The 22,702-nt window shown below is 44.5% G+C and overlaps 1 protein-coding gene across 7 annotated transcripts in view; it reads left to right on the forward strand.

Moving 5' to 3' along the window:
- MSL3 (MSL complex subunit 3) overlaps window positions 1–22,191 on the forward strand; it is a 99,031-nt gene extending 76,840 nt beyond the window's left edge. For all 7 annotated transcript variants that reach the window (XM_063953499.1, XM_063953497.1, XM_063953498.1 and 4 more), the window contains 5 exons: window positions 4,892–5,154; window positions 5,455–5,564; window positions 19,748–19,847; window positions 19,953–20,037; window positions 21,773–22,191. In XM_063953499.1, the coding sequence (XP_063809569.1) occupies window positions 4,892–5,154; window positions 5,455–5,564; window positions 19,748–19,847; window positions 19,953–20,037; window positions 21,773–21,872 (658 nt within the window). In that variant the 3' untranslated portion in view covers window positions 21,873–22,191. The remainder of the gene's footprint in view (window positions 1–4,891; window positions 5,155–5,454; window positions 5,565–19,747; window positions 19,848–19,952; window positions 20,038–21,772) is intronic.
- Window positions 22,192–22,702: the final 511 nt, after the last annotated feature.

The raw sequence follows: 22,702 nt of genomic DNA on the forward strand, positions 1-22,702 counted from the left end.
AAAATTGTCAGCTCCAGGGTCTCTGGGCGGATCACGAGAAATTGCTGTCGATAAATGTTCTAGAACTCCGCGCCATGCGCTACGACAAGCAGTGCACATGATTCGCTCTCAGCCGGTCCAAGTGCAGTCGGACAATGCGACGGCGGTCGCATACATCAACAAACAAGGAGGAACGAGAAGCCGCATGGCAATGCGGGAAGTAGCTCGAATCCTCAATTGGGCGGAATGCCACCAGGTGATATTGTCGGCTGTGTTCATTCCGGGAGTGGACAACTGGGAAGCGGATTATCTCAGTCGTCGGGATTTTCACCCAGGCGAATGGTCATTAAATCCAGAAGTGTTTCACATGTTGGTTCAGCGATGGGGTTATCCTCAGGTGGACCTGATGGCATCTCGACACAATCATCAAACGCTCCAGTATGTGTCCAGAACAAGAGATCCAAAGGCAGTCGCGGTGGATGCTCTCACTGTCGCGTGGCCGTACAGTCTTGTGTATCTGTTTCCACCGTTTCCGTTGCTCCCTCTGGTGCTAAAACGGATCAAAAGAGAGTCGCTCACAGTCATACTAGTGGCGCCTCATTGGCCTCGGAGAGCTTGGTTCTCGGATCTTCGAGGATTACTCGCAGACGATCCGTGGCCGCTCCCGATACGTCCAGACCTGTTACAACAGGGTCCGTTTCTTTACCCCGATTTAGCGCGGCTGCGTTTGACGGGGTGGCTGTTGAGACCGCCCTCTTAAGAAGAGAGGGCATTCCAGATTCAGTTATAACAACCATGTTACGAGCTAGGAAGCCGGTTACGGCAGCTCATTATTACAGAATATGGCGTGCATATATAGGTTGGTGTGAGGTTCGGAAATTTCTGACATCAGCTTTCAAGGTATGCCGCCTGTTGTTGTTTCTACAAACAGGCTTAGATGGAGGATTGCGTTTATCTACACTAAAGGTGCAGGTTTCTGCTTTGTCAATTTATTTTCAAAGACGATTGACTCTATTGCCGTCGATACGCACTTTTCTCCAAGGGGTACTCAGGGTACAGCCTCCATTCATTCCACCTACAGCGCCATGGGACTTGAATCTGGTTTTGGAGTTCTTACAGTCTTCATATTTTGAACCCTTACAACAAGTGAATATAAAGTTTCTCACTTGGAAAACAATTTTTCTCTTAGCCTTAGCTTCGGCGAGGCGTGTTTCGGATTTGGGTGCCTTGTCATGCAAGCCACCGTATTTGGTGTTTCATGATGACAGAGCGGAACTTCGGACGAATCCCGCCTTCTTACCAAAGGTAGTGTCATCTTTTCACATCAATCAACCAATAGTAGTTCCTGTGTTGACAGCACATTCTGGAACTCTGGATGTGGTTCGCGCATTACGCGTTTATGTATCCCGAACGTCTTCAGTTCGTAAGACGGATACGTTATTTGTTCTCTATGATGCTGCCAAAATGGGTTGGCCAGCATCTAAACAAACTTTATCCAGATGGATAAAACTGACCATACGCCAGGCTTACCTTCATGCTAGGTTACAACCGCCTACGTCAGTAACCGCTCATTCCACACGTTCTGTGGGTACTTCATGGGCAGCTGGTCGTGGGGCTTCTGCGACGCAGCTTTGCCGGGCGGCTACATGGTCTTCAGTGCACACGTTTGTGCGCTTTTACAAGTTTGATACTTTTGCGGCATCAGCATCTAGCTTTGGCCGCCTAGTGTTACAAGTGCCAAACTGCTCTCCCGCCCACGGGGGAAGCTTTGGTACGTCCCAAGAGTACTCCAGTGACCCCTAGTGGATGAAAAAGAAAATAGGATTTTGGTACTTACCAGGTAAATCCTTTTCTTTGAATCCATAGGGGTCACTGGACGCCCACCCAGAGCAGTTTACCTACTTGTGGTTAGTTCTGAGGATCTTATGGTAACACACTTTCACCGACTGGTTCAAGTTACAAGTGCTGGTTAGGGTGTCAACTGTTTAGTTGTCAGTAACGTTATGTGTTAACTTCGTTATTGTCAGTTATGTTATATGTAATACTCCATTATTAACCTCTCAATTCCTGTTCGGCTCAGTAAAAAACACTGGGTAGTGACCAGGGATATGGAGGGGTGGAGTGTTTCTAAATTTAAATATTCAGTGCTGTTCCTACGGAAGCCCGTCCATATCCCAAGAGTACTCCAGTGACCCCTATGGATTCAAAGAAAAGGATTTACCTGGTAAGTACCAAAATCCTATTTTCGACCGCCGGGATTCCGTCCGGCGGCATCCTGACCGCATCCCGACATGATGGCGTCCCGCCTAAACAAAAAGCTAGAAAAATATTGCGCCAGGTCAAGAGACCCGCAGGCGATAGCTGTGGACGCTCTGGTAACACCGTGGGTGTACCGATCGGTTTATGTGTTCCCTCCTCTTCCTCTCATACCACAGGTACTGAGGATAATAAGGAGAAGAGGAGTAAGAACTATACTCATTGTTCCGGATTGGCCAAGAAGAGCGTGGTATCCGGAACTTCAAGAAATTATGTCAGAGGACCCATGGCCTCTACCGCTCAGACAGGACCTGCTGCAGCAGGGGCCCTGTCTGTTCCAAGACTTACCGCGGCTGCGTTTGACGGCATGGCGGTTGAACACCGGATCCTGAAGGAAAAGGGCATTCCGGAGGAAGTCATTCCTACGCTGATAAAAGCTAGGAAAGAAGTAACCGCAAACAATTATCACCGCATATGGCGAAAATATGTTGCGTGGTGTGAGGCCAGGAAGGCCCCAACGGAAGAATTTCAGCTGGGCCGGTTCCTGCACTTCCTACAGTCACTATGGGCCTTAAATTGGGTTCCATTAAGGTCCAGATTTCGGCTCTATCGATTTTCTTCCAGAGAGAATTGGCTTCACTACCTGAAGTTCAGACTTTTGTTAAGGGAGTGCTGCATATTCAGCCCCCTTTTGTGCCTCCAGTGGCACCTTGGGATCTCAACGTGGTGTTGGATTTCCTAAAGTCACATTGGTTTGAGCCACTGAAAACCGTGGATTTGAAATATCTCACGTGGAAAGTGGTCATGTTGTTGGCCTTGGCTTCGGCCAGGCGTGTTTCAGAATTGGCTGCTTTGTCATGTAAAAGCCCTTATCTGATTTTCCATATGGATAGGGCAGAATTGAGGACTCGTCCCCAGTTTCTCCCCAAAGTGGTATCAGCTTTTCATCTGAACCAACCTATCGTGGTGCCTGCGGCTACAAATGACTTGGAGGCTTCCAAGTTGTTGGATGTAGTCAGGGCCCTAAAAATTTATGTTTCCAGGACAGCTGGAGTCAGGAAGACTGACTCGCTCTTTATCCTGTATGCTCCCAACAAGTTGGGTGCACCTGCTTCTAAGCAGACTATTGCTCGCTGGATCTGTAGTACGATTCAGCTTGCACATTCTGCGGCTGGACTGCCGCATCCTAAATCAGTGAAAGCCTATTCCACGAGGAAAGTGGGCTCTTCTTGGGCGGCTGCCAGAGGGGTCTCGGCTCTTCAACTTTGCCGAACTGCTACTTGGTCAGGGGCAAACACGTTTGCAAAATTCTACAAATTTGATACCCTGGCTGAGGAGGACCTTGAGTTCTCTCATTCGGTGCTGCAGAGTCATCCGCACTCTCCCGCCCGTTTTGGAGCTTTGGTATAATCCCCATGGTCCTTACGGAGTCCCCAGCATCCACTTAGGACGTTAGAGAAAATAAGAATTTACTCACCGGTAATTCTATTTCTCATAGTCCGTAGTGGATGCTGGGCTCCCATCCCAAGTGCGGATTGTCTGCAATACTTGTATATAGTTATTGCTTAACTAAAGGGTTATTGTTGAGCTATCTGTTGAGAGGCTCAGTTGTTATCATGCTGTTAACTGGGTATTGTGTCACGAGTTATACGGTGTGATTGGTGTGGCTGGTATGAGTCTTACCTGGGATTCAAAATCCTTCCTAATTGTGGCAGCTCTTCTGGGCATAGTATCCTAACTGAGGTCTGGAGGAGGGTCTTAGTGGGAGGAGCCAGTGCACACCAGTAGTCTAAAAGCTTTCTTTATAGTTGTGCCCAGTCTCCTGCGGAGCCGCTAATCCCCTATGGTCCTTACGGAGTCCCCAGCATCCACTACGGACTATGAGAAATAGAATTACCGGTGAGTAAATTCTTATTTTTATATTATTGTCCATAAATTTCATCATTGTGCGTTCCAGGTGCTCGGTAAAGGCTACATTTCATGAATATACTACTTGCTTAGTCTTGATTTTGTTTTGAATGTACCCATTTGTAGCTTATTGATTTGCACGTCTTCTGTGTATCTGAATCTGTTTGAATGTTTGTCAACTTTTATTCGTAAGTATAAAAAGTATTGATCTGTGTTGATACATTGCAAATTGTGTAGTTTTGTCGTTTAAATATTTTGTAAAACTTAGTGGGAAATATAATTCGTCGTATTTGCATTAGTGGGTCACAAACATTGTAATCTGTGCTCTTTACCATGCTCATTATCCACTAGGGAGTTCTGTTATTTTATTTAAAAAAATAATGTGCCCAGGTTACACAAATGGTCATACCTTACCAAATTATGTATCCCCAGAATGTCCCGAACTTGTAATAAAATTGTAAAAATCTAGCGTTTATTCGGGAAGCTGAATTGATCAATTTCTTGTACACACATAACATGTCTAATGAATGGTGATTCTGTTGCCGACTTTGAAAAGCAAGCTATTTTACCAAGGATAACTTAAGATATATTGATAGTATTTTATTTTGGGGTTTATTGTGGGCTGTTGGGTTATGATTTGTTCACATTAGTGGTGGCAATTGTATGATAAATACAGTTTATCACTATAGTAAGCTGATTCCGGTACCGTTGGAATTGCTCATAACATTTGTGTCTTTTGTATTTTAAGAAACCAAGAGGAAGTATCGCCAAGTCCTCCACTCTTAAACCCACCAACTCCACAGTCCACAGACAGCCTGCCAACAACAGGAGAGTCTGCTACACCTAAAAGGCGGCGAACAGAGCCGGACATTTTACAGTCTTTGAGACGCTCAACACGCCACAGTACAAGCTGTGATAGGATGTCTGAGAGTAGCGCTTCTCCACAACCCAAGCGCCGGCATCCAGAGACTCCAACATCTATGCCAAAGCTGTTTCTTCACCTGGAGAAGAGTAGGTTGTCCTCTGGGGTTTGACTTAATAATTTGTATGCAGATTTGTTATTTCAGTTGAAGATTTTGCTGTCAGCCTTAGTTATGTGACACAAACTTTCTGGTCTTTGATTTACTTCTGCAAGTTTGTGTGGGTTTTCTGTTGTGGGGTATGATAAGTTGTGTCCCCTAATTATGCGTGAGAGGTGTTAATACTTTAATAAAAAATGTTAAAGGAAAAAAAACCTTAAATGTTTCATGTTTCCTTGCAGTGATAAATGTGTGTAAAAATGAAACGTATTCTACCTGCATTTCTTCTTAGAAACACCTGTTCATAGTGGTTCCTCATCACCAATAACTTTAACGCCTAGCAAAGAGGGGAGTTCTGTGTTCTCTGGACTTGAAGGTCGGCGAAACAATGAACTGAATGAGGTAAGATTCAAGTGTACATTGTTTCTCCATGATTTAAATGGAAGTATGTTATCGTTTCTGTTGGAAATTAAACCAATACTGCCACCTTGTGGATAGCTTCTATTTGGACAACACTGATTTAATTTATATAGCACCAATGAGGTCTTTAGTTTCTAAGAATCTTACTTGACTGTTATGGTTTCTTTTCAAGAAACCTCATGTTGAATACATTATTTAAAGTGTAATACATAAATAATGCAAATGGAATTTCCTGTGTAATGTGGATTTTGTGTAATATAGTTTTCCTGCATATTAAATATATAGAATGGATTTTGTGGTATAACCAATAATGAAAGCTCTTAAGCCTCACTAATTCAACAATTCATAGAATACTACAACCACATCTACCAGAACTGCCTTATTGTGTTATTGATTCCTAAAACACCATATTAGAAAATACACAGGGTGAGGTTTGCCTCCAATTAACTGTAACATTTATACATGGAATTTGCATTGTGTGTTTACAGATGTCTTTATCCCCCTCTAGAAAAACTTTAGAGGAATGTGTGGCATACTATATCAAACAAGGTGTGATCATTCTAGTGCAGGTTATAGTAAATGATTGGAAAGGTCTGATTGCTGTCAATTACAGTACTTGTATGTTTTTGTATGGTACTTGTTCAGCATTCTGTTTCTACTCAATTTGGAATAAAGTTTTTTGAAACCAATAACATCTATACAAATTGAAATTTGGTAATCGAATCCCATTAAACTAATGTAAATCCATATTTTAAAATTACATTTTGGAGCCATACCCAAATAGGATATACTGAGGAATGACCACATGACACAGTGCATCCGGAAAGTATTCACAGCGCTTCACCTTTTCCACATTTTGTTATGCTACAACCTTATTCTAAACTGGAATAAATTAATTTTTTCCCTCAAAATTCTACACGCAATACCCCATAATGACAATGTGAAAAAAGTGCTTTTGAGATTTTTGCAAATTTATTAAAAATAAAAAAACAAGAAATCACAGTACATAAGTATTCACAGCCTTTGCTCAATACTTTGTTGATGCACCTTTGGCAGCAATTTCAGCCTCAAGTCTTTTTGAATAAGGTGTGCCAAGCTTGTGGCATCAATCTTTGGGCAGTTTTGCCCATTCTTCTTTGCAGCACCACTCAAGATCCATCAGGTTGGATGGGAAGCGTCAGTGCACAGCCATTTCCAGAGATGTTCAATCTGATTCAAATCTGGGCTCTGGCTGGGCCACTCAAGGACATTCACAGAGTTGACCTGAAGCCACTCCTTTGATATCTTTGCTGTGTGCTTAGGGTCGTTGACTTGCTGAAAGATGAATCGTCGCCCCAGTCTGAGGTCTAGAGCGCTCTGATGCAGGTTTTCATCCAGGATGTCTCTGTACATTGCTGCATTTATCTTTCCCTCTATCCTGACTAGTCTCCCAGTTCCTGCCGCTGAAAAACATCCCCACAGCATGATGCTGCCACCACCATGCTTCACTGTAGGGATGGTGTTGGCCTGGTGATGAGCGGTGCCTGGTTTCCTCCAAACATGACTCCAGAGTTCAATTTTTGTCTCATCAGACCAGAGATTTTTGTTTCTCATGGTCTGAGTCCTTCAGGTGCATTTTGGCAAACTCCAGGCGGGCTGCCATGTGCTTTTTACTAAGGAGTGGCTTCTGTCTGGCCACTCTACCATACAGGCCTGATTGGTGGATCGCTGCAGAGATGGTTGTCCTTCTGGAAGGTTCTCCCCTCTCCACAGAGGAATGGTGTAGCTCTGACAGAGTGACAGTCGGGTTCTTGGTCACCATCCTGACTAGAGCCCTTCTACACTGATCGCTCAGTATAGACAGCTGGCCAGCTCTAGGAAGAGTCCTGATGGTTCCATACTAATTCCATTTACGAGTGATGGAGGCCACTGTGCTTATTGAGACATTCAAAGCAGCAGATATTTTTCTGTACCCTCCCCCAGATTTGTGCATCAAGACAATCCTGTCTCGGAGCTCTACAGACTATTCCTTTGACTTCATGCTTGGTTTGTGCTCAGACATGCACTGTCAAGTGTGGGACCTTACATAGACAGCTGTGTGCCTTTCCAAATCATGTCCAAACAACTGAATTTACCACAGGTGGACTCCAATTAAGCTGTAGGAACAATTTTGAGCTTCATGGCAAAGGCTGTGACTACTTATGTACATGTGATTTCTTAGTTTTTTATTTTTAATAAATTTGCAAAAAGCTCAAACTTATTTCACGTTGTTATGCTGGGGTATTGTGTGTAGAATGGGGGGGAGGATAATTGATTCCATTTTGGAATAAGGCTGTTACATAACATAATGTGGAATAAGTGAAGCACTGTGAATACTGTATATCCTGCAGCCGCTATGTTTTCCAGAATAAGTAGCATATGTAAAATAGTAACAATACAAGTTTCAAACTTCATTATAATTTTATAATTAACATCACAGATTTTTCTCCAACAGGGTCCACAGGTTATCCACAAGATGATAATGGGATATGATGGAGCGATAGCGGATTGGCACCAAACGATCACAGGCTTTCAGTCTTCCCAGGATGCAATGGGCTCGTCCATATATATTCCCGCCCACTGGCTCAGGCAAATCAGTTTTTGTTTGGTGCGGCTGGAGCCGGACCATGGTCACAGGGCTGCTGTTTTTTGGCAGCTCTAAGCTTTCTTAATTTATTTTTATAGTCTTACTATGTTTTCTGAGTGATCTTTCCTAACAGCGTCTTATATGCATATTGAAAAGAGTCGCTCCAACAACTCTGCGCCGGGTCGCAACAACGCTTACCCATGGTACAAGTGCTGTCTCGACGGGCGTCTGTGTCGGAAGTAACTAGCAGGTACAGCAGACATTACCAGGCTGTGGCCGGAGCACGGGGAGAAGGTAAGGCATTGGTTCCACTTAGAAGGGGAATAATGGACACAGCCGCACTGTATTGGGAGGAGACTACCAAACAGTAGCTGGCGTGCCGTCACTACGGGTGCTCCAGCGCTAGTCCTTAGGGATCATAAGGCACCAGGAGTAGTATGAGGGTTGATGTCAGCGATGGGGAGTCAGACGCTCTCCTGGTCGCCCCTCCCCACCAGTTCACGACCAGTTTCCACCAGTCTCCCGCCTTGAACTGATTGCCTCACTTCCGTCTCAGACGCTACCACGAGGGGTCTCGGTCGCTGCGTCTGTGTACACTAAGCGCTACCGCAAGGAGGCCCGATCACAGTACTGGCGTCTGCATGCACAGTGCGTCTGTGTTCACTAAAAGATCCCGGAGCAGCAGTGTACACTAGTAGCATCTGGATCCACTCAGCGTTCGCTAACATATTGATCGATCTTGGAAGTGAGGTGAGTTTCCCTGTATCCCACTCTGAGTACGGGTTATACAGCACTAAATTTCTATCTACTTTTTGTCAGTATGAATAGTTACGTTTAGTGCCTATTGCATATGAGTCTGTGTACAAAACTGTGGTTTCTCTAACGTCCTAAGTGGATGCTGGGGACTCCGTAAGGACCATGGGGAATAGCGGCTCCGCAGGACACTGGGCACAAAAGAAAAGCTTTAGAACTACCTGGTGTGCACTGGCTCCTCCCCCTATGACCCTCCTCCAAGCCTCAGTTAAGATTTTGTGCCCGAACGAGAAGGGTGCACACTAGGTGGCTCTCCTGAGCTGCTTAGTGAAAAGTTTAGTTTTAGGTTTTTTATTTTCAGTGAGACCTGCTGGCAACAGGCTCACTGCATCGAGGGACTAAGGGGAGAAGAAGCGAACTCACCTGCGTGCAGAGTGGATTGGGCTTCTTAGGCTACTGGACATTAGCTCCAGAGGGACGATCACAGGCCCAGCCATGGATGGGTCCCAGAGCCGCGCCGCCGGCCCCCTTACAGAGCCAGAAGACAGAAGAGGTCCGGAAAATCGGCGGCAGAAGACGTCCTGTCTTCAACAAGGTAGCGCACAGCACTGCAGCTGTGCGCCATTGCTCTCAGCACACTTCACAACTCCGGTCACTGAGGGTGCAGGGCGCTGGGGGGTGGCGCCCTGAGACGCAATAAAAACACCTTGGATGGCAAAAAATGCATCACATATAGCTCCTGGGCTATATGGATGCATTTAACCCCTGCCAGAATACATAGAAAAACGGGAGATAAGGCCGCCGTTAAGGGGGCGGAGCCTATCTCCTCAGCACACTGGCGCCATTTTCCCTCACAGCTCCGTTGGAGGGAAGCTCCCTGGCTCTCCCCTGCAGTCACTACACTACAGAAAGGATTAAAAAAAGAGAGGGGGGGTACTAATTACGCGCAGTATTAAATAAAACAGCAGCTATAAGGGGAAAAACACTTATATAAGGTTATCCCTGTATATATATATATAGCGCTCTGGTGTGTGCTGGCAAACTCTCCCTCTGTCTCCCCAAAGGGCTAGTGGGGTCCTGTCCTCTATCAGAGCATTCCCTGTGTGTGTGCTGTATGTCGGTACGTTTGTGTCGACATGTATGAGGAGAAAAATGATGTGGAGACGGAGCAGATTGCCTGTAATAGTGATGTCACCCCCTAGGGGGTCGACACCTGAGTGGATGAACTGTTGGAAGGAATTACGTGACAGTGTCAGCTCTGTATAAAAGACAGTGGTTGACATGAGACAGCCGGCTACTCAGCTTGTGCCTGTCCAGACGTCTCATAGGCCGTCAGGGGCTCTAAAGCGCCCGTTACCTCAGATGGCAGATATAGACGCCGACACGGATACTGACTCCAGTGTCGACGGTGAAGAGACAAATGTGACTTCCAGTAGGGCCACACGTTACATGATTGAGGCAATGAAAAATGTTTTACACATTTCTGATAATACGAGTACCACCAAAAAGGGGTATTATGTTCGGTGAGGAAAAACTACCTGTAGTTTTCCTGAATCTGAGAAATTAAATGAGGTGTGTGATGATGCGTGGGTTTCCCCCGATAACAACTGATAATTTCTAAAATGTTATTGGCATTATATCCTTTCCCGCCAGAGGTTAGGGTGCGTTGGGAAACACCCCCTAGGGTGGATAAAGCGCTCACACGCTTGTAAGGGCTCTACCCTCTCCTGAGATGGCCGCCCTTAAGGATCCTGCTGATAGAAAGCAGGAGGGTATCCTAAAATGTATTTACACACATACTGGTGTTATACTGCGACCAGCAATCGCCTCAGCCTGGATGTACAGTGCTGGGTTGGCGTGGTCGGATTCCCTGACTGAAAATATTGATACCCTAGATAGGGACAGTATATTTTTGCCTATAGAGCATTTAAAAGATGCATTTCTATATATGCGTGATGCACAGCGGAATATTTGCCGACTGGCATCAAGTCTAAGTGCGTTGTCCATTTCTACCAGTAGAGGGTTATGGACACGACAGTGGTCAGGTGATGCGGATTTCAAACGGCATTTGGAAGTATTGCCTTATTAAGGGGAGGAGTTATTTGGGGTCGGTCTTTCAGACCTGGTGGCCACGGCAACAGCTGGGAAATCCACGTTTGTACCCCACGTCGCCTCTCAACATGAGAAGACGCCGTATTATCAGGCGCAGTCTTTTCGTGGACAAGCGGGCAAAAGGTTCCTCATTTCTGCCCCGTGACAGAGGGAGAGGAAAAAAGGCTGCAGAAATCAGCCAGTTCCCAGGAACAGAAACCCTCTCCCGCCTCTGCCAAGCCCTCAGTATGACGCTGGGGCTTTACAAGCAGAATCAGGCACGGTGGGGGGCCCGTCTCAATGAATTTCAGCGCGCAGTGGGCTCACTCGCAAGTAGACCCCTGGATCCTTCAGGTGATATCTCAGGGGTACAAATTGGAATTCGAGACGTTTCCCCCTCGCCGTTTCCTAAAGTCGGCTTTACCGATGTCTCCTTCTGACAGGGAGACAGTTTTGGAAGCCATTCACAAGCTGTATTCCCAGCAGGTGATAATCAAGGTACCCCTCCTGCAACAGGGAACGGGGTATTATTCCACACTGTTGTGGTACCGAAGCCGGACGGCTCGGTGAGACCGATTCTAAATCTAAAATCTTGAACACTTACATACAGAGGTTCAAATTCAAGATTGAGTCACTCAGAGCAGTGATTGCGAACCTGGAAGAAGGGGACTACATGATGTCTCGGGACATCAAGGATGCTTACCTTCATGTCCAAATTTACCCTTCTCACCAAGGGTACCTCAGGTTTATGGTACAGAACTGTCACTATCAGTTCAGACGCTGCCGTATGGATGGTCCACGGCACCCCGGGTCTTTACCAAGGTAATGGCCGAAATGATGATATTCCTTCGAAGGAAGGGAATTTTAGTTATCCCTTACTTGGACGATTCCCTGATAAGGGTAAGATCCAGGGAACAGTTGGAGGTCGGTGTAGCACTATCTCAGGTAGTGTTGCGGCAGCATGATTGGATTCTCAATATTCCAAAATCGCAGCTGGTTCCGACGACTCGTCTTCTGTCCCTAGGGATGATCCTGGACACAGTCCAGAAAAAGGTGTTTCTCCCGGAGGAGAAAGCCAGGGAGTTATCCGAGCTAGTCAGGAACCTCCTAAAACCGAGCCAAGTCTCAGTGCATCAATGCACAAGGGTTCTGGGTAAAATGGTGGCTTCCTACGAAGCAATCCCATTCGGCAGATTCCACGCAAGAACTTTCCAGTGGGACCTGCTGGACAAATGGTCCAGGTCGCATCTTCAGATGCATCAGCGGATAACCCTGTCACCAAGAACAAGGGTGTCCCTCCTGTGGTGGTTGCAGAGTGCTCATCTTCTAGAGGGCCGCAGATTCGGCATACAGGACTGGGTCCTGGTGACCACGGATGCCAGCCTGCGAGGCTGGGGAGCAGTCACACAGGGAAGGAATTTCCAGGGCTTATGGTCAAGCCTGGAGACATCACTTCACATAAATATCCTGAAGCTAAGGGCCATTTACAATGCTCTAAGCTTAGCAAGACCTCTGCTTCAAGGTCAGCCGGTGTTGATCCAGTCGGACAACATCACGGCAGTCACCCACGTAAACAGACAGGGTGGCACAAGAAGCAGGAGGGCAATGGCAGAAGCTGCAAGGATTCTTCGCTGGGCGGAAAATCATGTGATAGCACTGTCAGCAATTCCGGGAGTGGACAACTGGGAAGCAGACTTCCTCAGCAGACACGACCTCCACCCGGGAGAGTGGGGACTTCACCCAGAAGTCTTCCACATGATTATAAACCGTTGGGAAAAACTCGACGGGTATTGCGCCAGGTCAAGGGACCCTCAGGCAATAGCTGTAGACGCTCTGGTAACACCGTGGGTGTACCAGTCAGTGTATGTGTTCCCTCATCTGCCTCTCATACCCAAGGTACTGGGATTGATAAGATGGAGAGGAGTAAGCACTATATTCGTGGCTCCGGATTGGCCAAGAAGGACTTGGTAACCGGAACTTCAAGAGATGCTCACGGAGGATCCGTGGCCTCTACATCTAAGAAGGGACCTGCTCCAGCAAGGACCCTGTCTGTTCCAAGACTTACCGCGACTGCGTTTGACGGCATGGCGGTTGAACGCCGGATCCTGAAGGAAAGGGGGCATTCCGGATGAAGTCATCCCTATCCTGATCAAAGCCAGGAAGGATGTAACCGCAAAACATTATCACCGCATTTGGCGAAAATATGTTGCGTGGTGCGAGGCCAGTAAGGCCCGACGGAGGAAATTCAACTGGGTCGATTCCTACATTTCCTGCAAACAGGAGTGTCTATGGGCCTGAAATTGGGGTCCATTAAGGTTCAAATTTCGGCCCTGTCAATTTTCTTCCAAAAAGAACTAGCTTCAGTCCCTGAAGTTCAGACGTTGTAAAAGGGGTACTGCATATACAGCCTCCTTTTGTGCCTCCAGTGGCACCTTGGGATCTCAATGTAGTTTTTGGGTTCCAAAAAGTCACATTGGTTTGAACCACTTAAATCTGTGGAGTTAAAATATCTCACATGGAAAGTGGTCATGCTGTTGGCCCTGGCCTGGGCCAGGCGCGTCAGAATTGGCGGCTTTATCCTGTAAAAGCCCTTATCTGATTTTCCATTCGGACAGGGCGGAATTGAGGACTCGTCTTCAGTTTCTCCCTAAGGTGTTTTCAGCGTTTCACCTGAACCAACCTGTTGTGGTGCCTGCGGCTACTAGGGACTTGGAGGACTCCAAGTTGCTAGACGTTGTCAGGGCCCTGAAAATATATATTTCCAGGACGGCTGGAGTCAGAAAATCTGACTCGCTGTTTATCCTGTATGCACCCAACAAGCTGGGTGCTCCTGCTTCTAAGCAGACTATTGCTCGTTGGATTTGTAGTACAATTCAGCTTGCACATTCTGTGGCAGGCCTGCCACAGCCAAAAATCTGTAAATGCCCACTCCAAAGGAAGATGGGCTCATCTTGGGCGGCTGCCCGAGGGGTCTCGGCTTTACAACTTTGCCGAGCAGCTACTTGGTCAGGAGCAAATACGTTTGTAAAATTCTACAAAATTGATACCCTGGCTGAGGAGGACCTGGAGTTCTCTCATTTGGTGCTGCAGAGTCATCCGCACTCTCCCGCCCGTTTGGGAGCTTTGGTATAATCCCCATGGTCCTTACGGAGTCCCCAGCATCCACTTAGGACGTTAGAGAAAATAAGAATTTACTTACTGATAATTCTATTTCTCGTAGTCCGTAGTGGATGCTGGGCGCCCATCCCAAGTGCGGATTGTCTGCAATACTGGTACATAGTTATTGTTACCAAAAAATCGGGTTATTGCTGTAGTGAGCCATCTTTTCTAGAGGCACCTCTGTTATCATGCTGTTAACTGGGTTAGATCACGAGTTGTACGGTGTGATTGGTGTGGCTGGTATGAGTCTTACCCGGGATTCAAAATCCTTCCTTATTGTGTACGCTCGTCCGGGCACAGTATCCTAACTGAGGCTTGGAGGAGGGTCATAGGGGGAGGAGCCAGTGCACACCAGGTAGTTCTAAAGCTTTTCTTTTGTGCCCAGTCTCCTGCGGAGCCGCTATTCCCCATGGTCCTTATGGAGTCCCCAGCATCCACTACGGACTACGAGAAATAGAATTATCGGTAAGTAAATTCTTATTTTTCTTCGCAATGCGTCTGAATACGTTAAGATCTGTATAAAACAGACCAGTAATATGTACTCCTACATACTTGGAAATGTGTTTGTAGTTGATAATATGCTCATATGATTAATATATAATGTGTGACTGACCGCTAGTGTGATTGCTGAGTTTATATATGTTTGTCAGTGGTTTCTTCTGAGCCTCAATGCTGGTGCATGGGATGGGGTCAGATTGATATCCCTTTAATATAGTAAAATGATTACAGTCACATATTGTGTAGTACACTGTGAAAAACTGATTATTTATCATGTCTAAGAGCAGCGAAGGTGACGAGGTTACATTAACAGTAACACCAACACTCATAATATGTTTATCCTGCAAGGTGGGATTATCCTCTCAGGATCTGACACATGATGGTTTATGTACAAATTGTTCTGCCTTTCAGCAGATTGCAAGGCAGATCCCTGTTCAACGGCAGGTAGATCCACCTTGGGCTATGTTTGTACAGACCTTGTCCAGTGTAGCTGAACGGGTAGTCCCTACAGCTTCAATTTCAGGAGTAGGGTACACTATTATCCCATACATGCAGCTCCCTTCTTACGGCATATCCCCAACAGCTTCTTCAAGGAAACAAGCTGATGTAAATATATCATCAAATTCACAGACTACACAAGATGATACATCAGATGATGATAGCTCTTTATACTCTGCTTCAGCATATGAAGAACAGGTAGAAGGTATCAGCTCAGAGGATATAGCTGAATTAATTGGAGCAGTGAAGGCTAATCTGTCCTTTAAAGGATTCAGCAGAGCCAGTGTACAAAACAAAGGCACCTGTGTTTAAACGTCCCAAAACAGTTTGGGTCGAGTTTTCAGGGTCAGATCAGCCAGCTTGGGCTACACCCAATAAAAAATACAGAATTCCAAAAAAATGGGATTCCTATTACCCTTTTCCAACTGGGGACTGTTTAAAAAGAGAGGTGCCACCTAAGGTAGATACGCACGTCATTCGATTAGTGTGAAAATCCTATATTGCCTTTACTGTCAACATCATTAAATGATGTCACAGACAGAAGAGTGGATGGGTTTTTGAAAACCATATTTTCTGTCAGGGGCAGTCATAAGGCCAGCTATGGCTTCAGCCTGGATGGCAAAGGCGGTATCTGAATGGGCTGACGTAATGGAAGACGGGCTTTTGGCACCTACTAGGGAGCAGGAATCCCATATAGCCCACAAAAGCAGGCTGCGATATTCTTAGAAGCGCCAATAGATATGGGTACTATTGCTTCCAAAGCATCAGCCTTAACGGTAGCTGCTCGCAGAGCAATCTGGCTATGTACATGAAAAGCTGATTCAGAATCTAAGAAGGTTCTCGACTCTGCCTTTTGTTGGGAATATTCTGTTTGGTAAGGAATTGACAGATATTCTGGAATCAGAAGCAGAATCCAAGAAGTCAGGTTTCCTGCCAATTATAACCCCAGGCCTAAGGGTTCGTTTTTTTCTGCCATTTCGGTCGCAAAGAAAAACAAAAGGTAAAACTGATCGTAAGCAACCCCAATATAATAAGTTTGGTAAGGCAAAGAAGCAATGGGCCACCAGAGGGCCAGCTTCCAAACCAGAAGATGAGTCATCAGCCTGATGGTGCGGGCCTCCGCCTGTGGGACCCCAGGGTAGGGGGCCGACTTCTTCAGTTTGCACACATATGGCAGCATTCGACAACAGATGCTTGGGTGCAAGAAGCGGTATCTCTTGGTTATGGTTTCCCTTTCAGGAAGCAGCCTCCTCAAAGGTTGTTCTGCACCAGTCCTTCTCGAATAGAGGCGAAGGCCAGAGCCCTGCAAGAAGCAGTTCAGAAATTGCTTCAGTCAGGAGTAATTATTTCAGTACCCCCTGCACAATGGGGACAGGGTTTTTACTCCAACCTGTTTTTGGTCCAGAAACCAAATGGGTCGTTTCGGCCCATTCTCAATCTCAAAATGTTAAACAAATACCACGGTTCCACATGGAGACTTTACGCTCCATAGTTTTGGCCATGGAACCAGGGGATTACATGGTATCTCTGGATATATAGGATGCTTACCTGCATATTCCTATAGCATTGTCACACCAGTGTTACCTCAGGTTCGCCATCCTCCAGCATAATTTTCAGTTCCAGGCCTTACCCTTTGGGTTAGCCACAGCCCCCAGAGTATTTACCAAGATTATGGTAGTTATGGCAACTTATCACCGCAAGCAGGGGATAAGAATTTTTCCATACCTCGACAATCTTTAATCCTGGCACAATCCCAGGAATTGCTCTTGGTCCATCTTCAACAGACAATAACTTGTCTGCAGAAGCACGGATGGCTCATAAATTGGGCAAAGTCATCTCTGATTCCATCACAACGGGTGATTCACTTGGGGGCTGTATTGGATTCAAGTCTGCAGAGAATATATTTACCTCTGAACAAGATATACAAGGTGCAGTTAAGGGCTCAGGAGTTGTTACACAGTCAAACAATATCAATTCATGCAGCAATGCGAATTACGGGTTTGATGGTGTCAACATTCGACATGGTGGAGTATGCACAATTCCACTCAAGACCTCTGCAGCGTCTGATTCTGGCCAGATGGAATGGAGTCCATCAGACAATAAAGAAACAGACCATAGAAAAGTTAAAAAGGTCATTAGCCTGGTGGCTGCAGACTTCCCATCTAGACAAGGGGAGACCCTTTTGGATATCAAATTGGGAGATCCTGACAACGGATGCCAGTCTTCAGGGCTGGGGAGCAGTGACGGAAAATTATGGTTCCATGGACAGTGGACCACAGAAGAAAGGTCCCTGCCATTAAACTTGTTGGAACTTCGGGCCATATACATGGCACTGATTCAGGCAAAGGACACTGCAAGGAAAACCAGTCCAGATCCATTTGGATAATGCGACGGCAGTAGCGTACCTCAACCATCAGGGAGAAACTCGCAACCAAAAAGCAATGTAGGAGGTAAGTCGCATGCTAAAATTGGCAGAACTTCATCTTTCAGCATTGTCCGCAGTATTCATCCTGGAAGTCCTAAACTGGGAAGCGGATTTTCTCAGTCGACACGCCATTCAAGCAAGTGAATGGGCTGTACACCCGAAGTCTTTCAGACTCTGGTAGATAAGTGGGGTTTGCCAGAGCGAGATCTCATGGCATCCCATATGAACAACAAAGTACCAGCATACGGGTCAAGAACCAATGATCCCGGAGCGATCTTTGTGGACGCACTTTCAGTGAAATGGGATTTCCATATTTGTTTCCTCCGTTCATCCTGATACCCAGGGTGGTGAGGAAAATAAAACCGAGGGTGCCGTGATTCTAATAGCTCCGGCTTGGCCCAGCAGGCATTGGTACATTGATCTGCAGAGGATGTTGATGGATGCTCCAATTCTTCTCCCTCAACGTCCAGATCTACTGATGCAGGGTCCTTGTTATCACAGGCATCTGCATTGGCTGTCTTTGACGGCGTGGTTATTGAAACCTCTATCCTACAGTCAAGAGGATTCTCACAACAGGTAATTCAAACTATGCTCAGAGCAAGGAAACCCTCCTCAGCTCGCATTTATCACCGAATATGGCAAGCCTATATTCATTGGTGCAGTGAAAGAAGTATGGACCCAAAATCTTTCAGAGTATCCAGGGTCCTAGATTTCCTTCAGGCAGGAATGGATAAGGGTTTGAAAGTGGCTTCCTTGAGAGTGCAAGTATCAGCATTGATTGTATGGTTTCAAAAGAAAATTGCCAATTTACAGGATGTGCGAACTTTTTTCCAGGGAATGCGCATTCAATTGCCTTTTGTTCCTCCGGCAGTGCCTTGGACTTAAGTCTGGTTCTCAAAGCCCTTCAGGTGGCTCCATTTGAACCACTTAATAAAGTGGATCTTTGACAGCTAAAGTTCTCTTTCTACTGACTATGGCATCAGCTAGAAGAGTGTCAGATTTAGGAGCGCTGTCATGTAAATCTGCTTTTCTGATTTTTTTTTTATCCAGATAAAGCAGTTCTCAGAACTAGGTCTGGTTGTCTTCATAAGGTGGTATCTAAATTTCACCTTAACGAAGAAATTGTAGTCCCGGCTTTTCAGGTATCGGGACTTTCTGCGGGAGAAGCGTTGCTGGACGTAGTCCGTGCATTAAGTCCGTGTACGTGGATCGTACCAGTGCCATCAGAAAGACAGATTCTCTCTTCATTCTCTACGGATTTCACAAGAGGGGATGACCTGCTACTAAACAGACGCTAGCAAGAGGACTTCGAATGATTATTTCAGAAGCATATTCTCAAGCTGATCTCTCTGTTCCAGCTAATGTCTCTGCTCACTGCACACGTAAGGTAGGTACTTCATGGGCAACACAACATGGTGCTTCAGCAGAACAGATATGTAAGGCAGCCACATGGTCTTCCATTAACACATTCATTAGACATTATGCCTTGGATACTTTTGCCTCTCATGACTCTGAATTCGGGCGTAAGGTTCTCCTGTCTAATCGGGAGCGTCCCCACCACTAAAAATTGCTTTGGGAAATTCCATTGTTATCCTGTGGATAACCTGTGGACCCTGCCGGAGAAATATGTTATGGTAAGAACTTACCGTTGATAACGGTATTTCTCCTATGTCCACAGGTTCCACAGGGATCTCACCCTGACTCACCTGATTTGAGGATCTTTATACTCTCTAAACTCTTCCCTCTTGCATGGGAGGGTGTGCATGTGTGTTCTTCTTGTCTGAATAGGGTTCTACATAATGCTCCTGCCTGAATGATTTAGAATCCAAGTGATTTGCCTGAGCCAGTGGGCGGGGATATATGGACGAGCCCGTTGCATCCTGAGAGGACTGAAAGCTTGTGATCGTTTGGTGCCAATCTGCTATCGCTCTATCATGTCCCATTGTTATCCTGTGGAACCTGTGGACATAGGAGAAATACCGGTATCAACAGTAAATTCTTACCATAACGTATATTTTAATGGAAATAATTATATCAATAAAAAATACAATTTGTAGATTTAAACATTCCTTTAGATTAGAACTCATTTTAGAGAGCTACAATTGTGATAAAGTAATGCTTTGTGTTTTTCTTTAGGTTCTGTCTTGGAAGCTGATGCCAGAGAATTACCCTCAAAGTGATCAGCCGCCGCCTCCTTCTTATATATATGGTTCGCAACATTTGCTACGCTTGTTTGGTATGTAATGCATCTCTTAGAAAGAATGGGAGAAAAGAACAAAATAAGATTATCAGTTCCATTACAAATACAATATACCATCTCCTAACTTTTTTTTTCTTTTAGTTAAACTTCCAGAAATAATGGGAAAAATGTTCTTTGCTGAGAAAAAGGTGAAAGTTTTGCTAAAACACTTTGAACTTTTCCTAAGGTACGTAAGAGTTTATTTTATTAGTTATAGTTATCTAGTTATATTTGTCCTTTGGAGAAAAGTAAAGTGTACTTTTAAGTAGGAAAATAAATATCAGTCTTTTGTACCTGCCAGAAACATAGTGGTTAAAATACTGCTCTGGATAAGATGCACTATTTATATGTGTAACATGTTTTTTATTTTTGTGTTTCTCGTATTGTTTTGACCAACTTGGTTAAAAAGGTAAAATGAACTGTAACTTGAACAGATATTTAGGCTTTTTGGCTTTTTTTAAATTCCAGAAAAGGACTTTAGGCTTGAAAGTCTTATGTCCCCCCCCCCCCCCCCCCCCCCCTAAATAAAGTACAGTTGTGCAATATCTCATACTGTTCATTGTTGGTCTGAAGAAATTATGTTGAGTCAGGGAAGTCACGAAGTACAAACTAACTTATTAGTAACTTCAGGTTGCTACAGCAGACTTTGTAACAGTCTACATGCGGTTTTGATTCTTACTGCTTGCAGTCGGTGTTAATAACTTTGACATATTTTAATACATTGTTATATTTACATTATCCAATTTTGTTTCAAATTTTGTGCCGAAGTATTAAGTTAATTCCGACCTTCTGTGTGCAGGACCATCTGAATTTAGGTAGCGGGTATTAAGGTGGATGTGTCATGTTTTGACTTTGGCTAATTTAATGCAAGTATTGTGCTTCTTAGCGCTACAATCATTTAAAATCCTTACACCGCTCTTTGCTCTGAAAGGTGTTACAGATGCTCTAAAATCACAGTGCAGTATTTTAAAACTATCCATACTCTAAATGATGAGCGTTCCAACCAGCCAACTGAACTGCAGTTGGAACGATGATTGTTCAGTATATCCTAACAAACTAAACCAGCATATGTAAAAAAAAAAAAAAAAAAAAATACAAATAAAATAATGGTTTGGTTTTCCAACATGTTTGCTTTGACCAACCTCAACATCAGCAGATATCATTTAAGTATATGGGAAACAACTCTTTTCTAACCACCTAAACAATTCTGATGTCACGGAAGTCCTACTTCTATTGTGAAAAAAAGAAAAAACATACTGTGATCTGCTGAATGAGAAAAAAATGACTTCTAGAGACATAGGTGTATATTTACTAAAGTTTCTAAAAGTAAAACGTTTTGATGTTGCCCATAGCAACCAATCAGATTCTGTTATCATTTTCTAGGATGCAATAGAGAAATGGTAGGCAATCTGATTGCTGTGGGCAACATCACCACTTTTAATTTTTAGAAGCTTTAGTAAATGTACCCCAAAGTATCGGGTATATCTAAAGAAGTTGGTAGTGAATGGCCAGATTTAGAACATAGGAGCACACTGAAAACATCAAGGAAAACGTGGTTTACCCTCTGCTGCCAATCTTGTTTTCTAAGGTTGGAGAAAACTGGCACAACCTTATAGGTTACTGAAGTTGATAACTCTTGTACAGCAATTCTCAAAGATCTGTGCCATTTGTTCATCACTGTTGTAGAGACTTCTACTTGGAAATTAGTGAGAGTGGTATAAATCTGTGGGTATAATGCATGGTTCTTCAACCTGCGGCCCTCCAGCTGCTGTGGAACTACACATCCCAGCATGCTGTGCTACAGTTTAACTATTAAGGCATTCTAAAACTGGGGCAGGGCATGCTGGGTTGTGTAGTTCCACAGCAGCTGGAGGGCCACAGGTTGAAGATCCATGGTGTAATGTATTGATTTTGCTTTACAGGTTTCTTGCAGAGTATCACGATGACTTCTTTCCAGAGTCTGCATACGTGGCTGCTTGTGAGGCCTATTACAGCACCAAAAATCCGCGTGCTATTTACTGAAATGACTACCCATTCCAATTTTTCTCCATGATTCATCCACTTTGTGAACTACTTGGATGCCACATAATTTTTGTTGTACATTTTGAGAGGGTTTTTTTTATGTGGATCTAAAAATGGACTTCAAAAAGAGCATGTACAAAACAACATCTCCGAGGAATTAAGACTTTTTCAACACTTAAAGGCAAGAGAAATATCTACCCGGATACTATGTTATTGCAACTTGTCAAGTCGCCACAGTTCTGTTATGGTTTGGTCTTTGGAAATGTCTTGTTGACTTTTGTGTTCTTTCTTAAATAAAAGTTGTGTTGATTTAAAATTATTTGCAGTGTGTTGTTGAGTTTTTCATTTAATACAGTTCTACAAAGTGATTAATATTCAGTCAATAATAACAAATTGAAATGGTAGTAATAATTCAGGATAGTTTTGTGCCCAATCCGTGTAGGTAAGAAAACATTAAGCATTTCTCTAAAAATTATCTTACCTGCCTTCTTTCAGGCTCCTTGTAAACAATGTGATGGGTGCTGCTGATTAAGTTTTCATGCTGACTCCAGTGTCTTAGCACAATCAAGGTATTGCTGTATTGTGCTATCCTATTAAGTATGAGTTATTCTATTTGTGCGAAGAGCAGTTCAATTATTTAAAAAAAAGAAAATAGTAAATGACCTGTGTGATATCTAGAATACTCTTAGAGCATCCACTTATAAACGTGTATGTACAAATATTCAGCAGTGCATATAAATGTAATAAATTGTAATGCAGCTCGTCGATTTTAAAAAAAGATGTGTTTAATGTAGATTGTTTTACATTATGGTTAGGCACCATTGTTTTTA

Source organism: Pseudophryne corroboree, chromosome 2, assembly GCF_028390025.1.
Source record: "Pseudophryne corroboree isolate aPseCor3 chromosome 2, aPseCor3.hap2, whole genome shotgun sequence".
Classification (NCBI taxonomy): Eukaryota; Metazoa; Chordata; class Amphibia; order Anura; family Myobatrachidae; genus Pseudophryne; species Pseudophryne corroboree.